A 9,821-nucleotide genomic window follows, 5' to 3' on the forward strand; every position below is an offset into this window, starting at 1 on the left:
TACTTCCCGACATTGATGACGTTTTAACTTAAAATTTGCTTACCTTCAGATTTTGTTTGGCTATAATTGGCGATATCTCGCATTTGAAATTTCAATGACCCGTATACCTCCGATGAAATATGGTCAGCTTAAATGTGCGCCGGTTTTGCCAACCACATACCCTCTATACTTCCAAAGCTTTTGACGTCACATGAAGTGAGTTGATAGTAGGGCTGCTTTTGATAGACAGAAAGAGATTCCGCATAGCGTACCTGGCAACAGGAAATGTTTGGGCTTGACCTTGTTGCTATGGGTTACGATTGTTGATTGTTAAAGAAGGCTTATCAAAGATTGACCCATTTTTGACGATTTTTAACCCGTAACACAACATCTATCGTTCCAATTGACGTTATCGCACCGTTGTTGTTACAGTGAGCGAAAAAAATGGCTCTGAAAATCGTCATGTTCCTCGGTTCGGTCCGCGAGGGTCGCAATTGCACCAGAGTAAGTGCATTTATTAAGGAACAGTTGTGTTCAAGGAACCATGAAGTCACCGTCTTTGGTAAGAAGCCAACTTTTTTCCCCAATTACTGAAAAATATATATAACCATTGAAAGCAGTAATGATCAGAAGTTTATCTACGGGGAGGGCGGGGCCAAAGCTGCATTAAGAGCTACCTTTCAAGCGTCTTTGGGCGGGGGGTGTTGCTCAGCAAGCTATTGCCCAGGACAGGGGCGGAAAATTTGAGTAACGAGTGGTCAAGAAAATTAGTAGAATGGGAGAACACGGCAGCAAAAATAACAGGCGGTAAAACAATAAATCCTCCTCTGCCCAGAGAGTGAAGGATTAGGTCAGATGAGTGACCGTCGAGAAAGTATGCAAGCATGCGAGTGACTTCTAGGAGTATGTCTAGAAAGGAGTCAGCGTCTAAGTCACTCGCTTTACAACTTGGAGGAGGAGTAAGAGAGGAGTATTTTTCCAGAGGTAAGCAGGCGTGCTATGAGAAGATGATTCAGGAAATGAATAGGACTCTCCTTCAGGGCCCGAATTTGAGTTCATGGGGCTCTGGGCCTTGTGGAAACGGGATCCGGAAATTCCGTCCGTGTGAGTGATAAAGTTATTAGGTGAGTAAGTGGGTGAGTGACTATATGATCAAATATATATACCAAATAGATATACCAAAATACACGGTAGCGCAATAAATGATCCTGTGGTGGGTAGGCGCTCGGGAGTGCTCGTAGTCGCAATTTGTGTTTGGCGGGCAGGGGTCCAGTCCTTTATTTGCCTGTGGCGTCCTATGGGGGCTGCTCTTAGGGGGCCCCGTGGGGGAAAGATGATCTCATACTCTGGCGGTGACCTTTCAGTTAGAAATTCCTTGGAATATGGACTGGATCACCGTGTTCGGTTAGGATGTATGAGTGACCAAAGTGAGTGACTGTATGAGTGATGAAGTGAGTGCGATTGATTGTATGAGTGATGAAGTGAGTGCGATTGATTGTATAAGTGGATGAGTGATCGTATATGTGACCAAGTGAATGACTGTATGAGTCACCAAATGAATGTGCGATTGACTGTATGAGTGGCCGTATAAATGACCGAGTGATTGCATTAGTGACCAAGTGAGTGACCGTATGAATGTCTAAGTGAGGTTCCATATGAATGATCAAGTGAGTGTCTGAGTGATTAACCAAGTGAGCAACCATATGAGTGACCAAGTGATTTACCGTGTGAGTGCCTACATGATTAACCTAGTGAGTGACCAAGTGATTGACCATATGAGTGATCATGTAAGTGATCATTACATGATCAACCGAGTGAGTGACCAAATGAATGACCAAGTGAGTGACCGTTTGAGTATGTGAGTGGTGAGAGTATGGTTGAGTGAATGATATTATATGAATGACCAAGTCACGGTTGTTAAGGGGCCGTTCAAGTATTACGTCATCATCGAAGGGGGGGGGGGTTCCGATTTGCTGACTTTTGATGACAAGGGGGAGAGTGTTTTGGATAATGCTTACGTCATCAACCGCCCTTTATGAAAACATGAACTTTTTTTACTGGCAACTTTCTCGGTGCTCCAAAAACGAGAAAAACCTTTCGATAGTTTGTGGGCGCTTGAAGTGACATCCCCCTCCTATTGATGAGTGCCCTACAGAACCACTTTAGTGATCTCTAAATGTTTCACGGATCCAAGTGATCTGAAAATGTGTCCGGGCCGCTTAAGTGCTTTGGAACTGTGCCAAGCATCACTCAAGTGATCCTTAATTATATGCCGCGGATCACTTAAATAATCTGAGAATGTGCCGCGGGTAACTTAAGTGATGTAGAACCCGCACTGGGGGCCAGTTAAGTGCTCTAAAACTACGTCACAATGTCACTCAAGGGATCTCTAAATGTGTCACGGATCGCTTAAGTGTTCTGGAACTGTGTCCCGGGTCATTTAAGTGATCTGAAAATGTGCCACGAGCCACTTAAATGTTCTGGAATTGTACCACGGGACACTTAAGTGATCTGTAAAAATGTGCCGCTTAGTTCATTTTTACAAAATTAGGTTTAAGGAGGGCAGGTCGTATCAGATAACCCCAGGGCTATATTTGGTCCACGGGCCATTATGTGATTTACCATTGTATGGCTTAGAGGGTAGGTCGCAATGAATTTATTAAAGATAAATTTTGCGTTCATAGCCTTCAAATAACATTGAAATTAACAGAAATTGATTACAACAACATATAAATATATTTTCTTCCGAAATTTCAATTTAAAAAAAAAATATTTTTTTTTGCATTAAAAAAATAAACTTTTGATCGTGGGAGAGGGGCACGAGCCCCCTATGCCCCTTCCTGTGTACGTCTTCAATAAGCTTTAGGATTCAGAGGGGCAGAGCTGATGACGAAATTTTGCTGACAAGGGGGGGAGGGTGGTTAAAAATGGCTAAAAATTTGCTTACGTAATACGCATTGTTCAAATTTTTGCAGCATACAAGCATTGCAAAGCAACGATCTTCACGTCGGGTTCACAACACGTATACGCATATTCCGGCATGTACCAATTCGTTAGAAATTTCATAGAGGAATGTATACGAGGTGCTTCATGGCTCTCACAAGGGTTGGGCTGATAAGGCTCCAGTCCTGGGACCCAGTGTGATTTTAATAATTTTTTTGTTTTTCATGTTATAAATTCATTATAAAGGAGTCCCGTGAAAGTCTGTTTGGGGAGGGGGGGGGGGGCTAAAATATGCCAGCCTAGGGGGCCCTGCTTCAGGATGTGGGGGCCATGGGTGCATGTACGGCTAAGTAGTAGTAGTATACTCACATTATATTTACACAAGGGACAAAATGTCGGGTGTGAAATATCCGGGCCTGAAAATGTCCAACTCACTTAGTCGCTCACCTGGTCACTCATACGGTCACGCACTTGGTCACTCATACGGTCAGGGCAGGTGAAATGTCAAGGGGGTAAATGTCAAACTCACTTGATCCCTCATAAGGTAATACTCTCTTGGTCACTCATACGGGGGTAGGCGAAATGTCAGGAGGTGGTGGGGGTAATATGCCATTTTCATAAAATTACTTGTTTCATAAAAACAAGAGAGAGCAACGTGTACAGTCAGTCGGAAAGTAAAAGCAAACTCGCATCGGCCGTGATAAGCGGCTCAAGCCAATACCTTCTAAAGCAGAAGCTTGCTCTAGAAGGTGTTGCTCAAGCGACAAAAAGAAATAATAATTCAATTCTGGTTAAAGCGGGTAAAAGCAACACCCCCTGCAGATAAGATACCTTGATAGATCTTATCAATAGGAGGGTGTTGCCTCCACCTGCCTACGTCAGTATAGTTGTAATGTCAGCAGTGTGGAGGCTTTTTATCTATGGGGGTGGTGTTGGTGAATTAATTGGGTTTGAGCCGGTTAAAGCAAATAAGCAGGCACACTATGACCAGACGTCCTCCTTTTGATGTAATTTCAAGCGTTTCGCCCTTGTGTTTGATATGAGTGTTTATGTGTTTTTTTCTTTTCATTGACCAATAGCCGTCGAAATTCCCAGAATTTTTTCTGTTTTCGTTTTTTTTTTTGCAATTCCGTTTAGTTGCGACCGGTTTTATTGGTCAGAATAGTTGCGCCATCTGTTGCGGAAATTCTGAAAAGTGACGTTACTAAGGGTGCACCCAGAGGCATTCTCCTTTCTCAGTTTCCGAACCTGATAACCCTAGCTCTATAACAACAAAAGAAAGAAAAAAAAAAGTGGCCCGATGGCTTCGTAATTCATGGCTGTATTTCGTATATAAAAATGCTTAATAAACATTAATTACTACAAATGTTCGGTGTGATGTACGACCCATCTTGGAAGTCCTTGCGACCCATAGGTTAAGAACTCCTGAGTATAGTAGCGTCAGGCCCGTCATTTCAACGTATACAATTCAATAATACTCATTATATGTATGATGGAAATTCAGAATAACCAGAAAAAATAATTCCAAATTTGATGAAAATTGAGGATATACAGAAAAAATAATTCCAGAACGGATTAAAATTCAGAAGTATTGAATGATAAAATAGTTCCAGAATTGATAAAAATTAAGAATTAATGAAATTCCCAATTCCAGAATTGATAATTAATAGGGGTGCCCCCCGACCCCTCTTTTAAACGACGAACATGGTCATCTGTTGTGAACAGAGCTAAATGAGACGTTACTAATGCGGCACAAACGTGCGTCCTTAAGGTCTGGACACACATATCCGCACCGTGCCAGGACCGTAGCTCGGGCGTCAGTTGGCCGTGGCTCGGCTCGTTCCTCTTCAGACCACACCTTTCCGTGTGTTGCCCGTATCGCTGCCGTATGTTGACTACGAAGCTGTGTCGATTGCTTCAAGTCTTTAACGCAGCCGGTTCGGTGTAATCAAAATGTTCAGTAAATTAATTAACAAGAGTGATTTGAATATAATAACCCTAGCGTAAATTAACAATAATTAATTGTTCTAAACATTTCTGTAAATAATCTATACATGTATATAAATTTTTTATCTGTCTGTATATGTGTGTGTGCATGTGTTTTTTATAGAAATTTTAATTTTGTTTCTATTTTGGATTGATCTCCGATAGATTTTTTGTATGTGACAAAGCCGCAAAAAAGGATAGAATCTTTAAATGCAGCTGAAAATAAAAAGACGGCCGTTTGCTTAGTTTGACTATATGCATTCTTGTTTATAGTTTGGAGAGAGGAAATTATTTACGGAGTGATAAAAGGGGAGAGAGAAAAAAAAAGTCATATAGAAATTAAAACAATCTGTGGGGGAGAGGGGTACTCTCTTCCTCACGTACACACTCGTTTTTTTTTATTCAGAGTCAACGGCCATCATAAATATAATCATCTGTAGGGGCAGGTGGTGTCAAATTCCGATAACACCTCGGAGAAGTGTATCTCAGCTCAGTAGGAGCATATTGTACGAAAGAGCGAGCATATCTTTTACTCTGTGTGTGTGTGTGTTCGCGGAATCTTCTGAACTGAAAATTGGCTCCTCTGCAGATGGCAAATGGATATTAAAATCAATAACAATTGGGGTGTTTAGTTTGCCGGGGGCTTGATTCAATGATAAAGCCTCACCAGTATTCGATAGTAATTTAAAGCACTCATTGCTAAACTCCCAGTCGCTGAAACACCTTTGTCAGATATTTAGCACAAAGGTGCTCGACTTTTTGGAAGGTGTGGGCCACTTCATTGTATTGAAATATTTCGCGGGCTTCTTCAGTTATCCAGAAACGAGTCTCGATCCTCCAAAATTATTTAAAAAGTGGCACGTGCCGCTTAAGTGATCTGCAAGCGCGCCGCGGGCCACTCGAGAGATCTGGAAATGTGCCACTAACCACTCAAATAGGATAATCAGCAAATGTATCACGATCCACTTAAGTGAACTGGAGGTGTGCCGTTCGTCGCTCAAGTGATTTTGAAATGTGCTTGAGACCACTCGAGAGCCTTGTTTTGTTTTTTGTTGTCACGGGCCACATCAAATGATTCCGAGGGCCGCATTTGGAGCACAGGACATGGGTTAAGCATTCATGGCTTAACATGTTGCATCTGATGTGAGTACCAAATTTAAAATGTCTCCTATATTTTCCCCATAAGAAAAAACCCAAAAATTTTCGAACCGTTTTCTATTTAATTTATGTTCAAACCAAAACAATTATTCATTTATAGAAACATCGGAAATTAAACCCAGTTAGTTTTCCAAGTTTACATTATTATTTTAACAAAAATCTCCCCGGCAAAATTTCGTTATATGCAATGAAACATAATTTTAAACTTTGTTTTCCCATCAAAGTTGTGAAAATGCTTATCCATATGTTTTTTACATATTACGCTGGTGCCACAGAACCGGGGCCAGGTGCGTCTAAACAATTTCGGGGCACGAAAAATGTTTAGGACACCCCCTCCCTTTAACAAGATTCCATATATTTTGTGGGAAGAGGGAATTGGCATACTGAATATACACGAACGCTAAGAAATACCCCCATACAAAAAAAAAAAACCAACTACACAAATGTGAATTAACACGAAAATTAATGGAGGTAATTTTTTTAACTAATGTGAGAAACCGTTTCCGAAATTAAGGAAAACTTTAGAATCGATGGATTAAAAATAATAGAAAGAAATTATTTCAGTACCAATGAAAACTCAGAATTAATAAAAGAAATAATTTCGGAATAGATTAAAATTTAGAATTAACGGAAGAAATAATTCCAGAACTATTGAGAATTCAGAATTAATAAAAGTAATAATGCAGAAATTGATTAAAATCAAGAAATAAATGGAATTAATAATTCAGCAATTGATGAAAATTGAGAAGCGACATAAAATAAATGAGCGCTCTCTCCTCTTTTATAAAAAAAATCTGCGCTCTCTCTCTCTCTCCCGAGACCGCACCGTCACCGTAAAAATATAAAATAAACTAGTTGGTGACGGTGCGGACGCGGTGCGGTGACGGTGCTCGGCTACGGTGCGGATATGTGTCAACGGCTGCATTGCTTAGCAAAGAATTATTCTTTGACCGTGTGATGACCTACACTCGGCCGACGGACGTGTCGGGCACGGTGCGGATATGTGTGTCCAGACCTTTATTTGTCTTATTTGTGAGTTTCAGAATCTGGGGTGACCCTAGGGTTACCAGATTCGAAAACTGAGAAAGGAGGACGCCCGTGCACGCATCCCTTGGTGACGTCACTTATTCCAATTTCCGCAATAGATGACATCACTATACCGACCAATAAAATCGGCCACAACAATAATTTTTCGCAATTCTAAAACAGAAATGGTAAAAAAAGCAAAAACAAAACGAATTCTCGGAATTTCGACGTCTATTGTTGAAAGCATGTGGGGAAAAAACCACAAAAACACGCACTCATATCAATCAAGAAATATGTGTTTCAAAGTGGGGGAAAAAAAAATTCCCAAGAAAAAAAGAAAAATAATTCCGGAAACCTAAAAAGAGGAGGACAAAAGGGCAAATTTTCCGAAACGTAGGAGGACGCTTGAAATGACATAAAAAGGAGGGCGGTTGGTAACCCTAGGTAACCTTATCTTGAGACAATGTGACTTTAGTGCCTTTGAAACAAGAAGGAAAGAAATTTCTCGTTTACGTGTGGAAGGAATCGATAAACCCAGAAAAATAAAGGCACGTACAACGAGGTAGTAGAGGTCCACCGAACTTTTTCACGTGGCACATAGACATGCATTCGGGTTTATATTTCTCATACGGATGCTACTGTGTCGCGATTCGAAATTTCGTTGGATTCTAGACCGCTTTCGAAATTAATGGCAGTTGTCGAGCCAATAAATAATCACTAATCCTTCTTCATGAAAGCTTTGCATGATGTCGCAAGGGATTAAGGTCATTACACGGCCTCACAAGTGGCTCTTATTTCAATGGATTGGTGTCCAGAATGTCTTCTCAATCACTCCGTGTGGGAGTAGTTCCGCAACAGTCTCATAAAAAACATGGCACCCCCCCCCCCCCCATAAAGGCTATATATAATTTCTTATAACAATTTCTTCACGAGCTCTAATTCAGTGTTTCCTCGATCATTATTTTCTGCTTGTGGCTACCTTTTGCGTTTGCTTTTGTCATATACACATTGCCCCTTTCCTGCACGAACAAGCGGGAAAAACACCAAGACTTTCAGTGGGACCCCTTTTTATCCTCTATAAATTAATTTAAGATGTACATGTCCTCAATCCACACACACGTGACCCGCGAGTCAAGTGTGGCCCTCAGAGTCATCTGCTGTGGCCGCCCGTGATCGCAAACCTAATTTTGTAAAAATGAACTGACACATTTACAAACAACTTATCAACTTACAACCGTGCTTTTTGTTCCCCCCTCCCCCAAAATTTTCCGCCCACCGCTGTCCATGGTTTTGAAAAGGAACTAAGGATAGATTTGAAGTATTGGAAAGGACACACGAAGATGACGATGAGATTGTGAGTACATATAAGAGTATTAGACCGCTATGACTATATATTTACATCTGCAACATCCCCCCGCCCCCGGTGATGTTTATAGGAAGCCCAAGTTCCCGCCAAAACATGAATTGTCAACCTCGGTCTAGGCTTTGATCTCGAGCAGCAAAAAATTCGGAGAGCAATGGATACGATCAAAGGCTTTATATAACTCTGTTTTTTTCTGCGCTTTCATAGATCCACGGAAATACGAATTTCCGCTGTTGAAGAAACCGCTTCACTTCCACAGACCGAACGAGACTCCACCAGAATGGTTGGTCCAGTACGATACCATCATCAGGTCAGCGGATGCTTACGTCGTGGTTTCGGGAGAATACAACCGCTGCATACCACCTGCACTGACCAATATGATGGACCACTTCCCTCCGGCTTCCTACAAGTACAAGCCGTGCAGCATAGTCTGCTATTCTGCTGGTAAGTCTCATGCTTTCTTAATGTCCATCCAATACTTACACCAACATGTACCCGGCTTGGTACAAGCACAAGCCGTGCAGCATAGTCTGCTATCTAACGGTGAGTCCCAAGCCTTCATGGTGTCCAATATGTACACTCGATTATGATCTTACCACTATGGTTTCTTCAAATATTAATTTTCGTTAAATTTACTTGAACAGGGCCAGGAGGAGGATCGACGGCCGGAATGCAGTTGCGGTACTTCCTCGGAGAGCTCGGAATGGTTACGCCGGGTTTCATGTACACCATACCCGTGGTCCACCAAGCTTTCGGGGAGGACGGGACTCCTTCGGAGAACAACGACACGGCACTGTCGAAAGCGAGCATGATCATAACCGAGCTCGAATGGTACGCCACTGCCTTGAAAGCGAAACGTCAGGAAGGGTTGCCGTAGTTTTATCACTAGTTCCATCTAATTAACCATTTTTTTTTCCTCAGGTTCTTTAGATACCTTTATTATTATTATTTTTTTTAGTACTACTACTATATACAGTATACACTTATGAAAGCTGCACGAGAATATGCCAGAGTATAGGAGATTGTATTTATGTATGGGCGATAGTCATAATAAAAACTTATCTAATTTCTGTAGAAACTGTTCTCCTTCGCACTCTTAGAAGTACATACATAAGTCCTCATAAGGTTTACAGGAATATGCAACAAACCTCGTACACATTTTTAGGGTTACACATTTGTTTGTCTAGGTGTAAGTAAAGACTCCTACGTATTTCTACTGGAGAGGGCGGGGGTGGTGAGCTGCAAACCTTTCACGTATTTATTTCTGCATGTTTCTACGGGGGTAGTACACACTTGGATTAAAAACGAAAAACTGGAAGTAGTGTACAAAGCGTTTATCATACAACTTAAAAAGTCAGTATAACTA

At 41.4% G+C, this 9,821-nt stretch overlaps 1 protein-coding gene across 1 annotated transcript; it reads left to right on the plus strand.

Moving 5' to 3' along the window:
* The first annotated feature begins 278 nt into the window (after positions 1-278).
* On the plus strand, positions 279-9,525 carry LOC149083497 (uncharacterized). Its single transcript, XM_089234019.1, has 3 exons — positions 279-541; positions 8,663-8,899; positions 9,100-9,525. Exons 1-3 carry the CDS (start codon positions 424-426, stop codon positions 9,330-9,332), a joined length of 588 nt encoding a protein of 195 aa, XP_089090145.1. The 5' UTR covers positions 279-423; the 3' UTR covers positions 9,333-9,525.
* Positions 9,526-9,821: the final 296 nt, after the last annotated feature.

The sequence above is a fragment of the Pholcus phalangioides genome, unplaced genomic scaffold (assembly GCF_987345545.1).
Source record: "Pholcus phalangioides strain wild (caught in Gottingen) unplaced genomic scaffold, Ppha-v1.0 ptg000008l_1, whole genome shotgun sequence".
Taxonomy (NCBI): Eukaryota; Metazoa; Arthropoda; class Arachnida; order Araneae; family Pholcidae; genus Pholcus; species Pholcus phalangioides.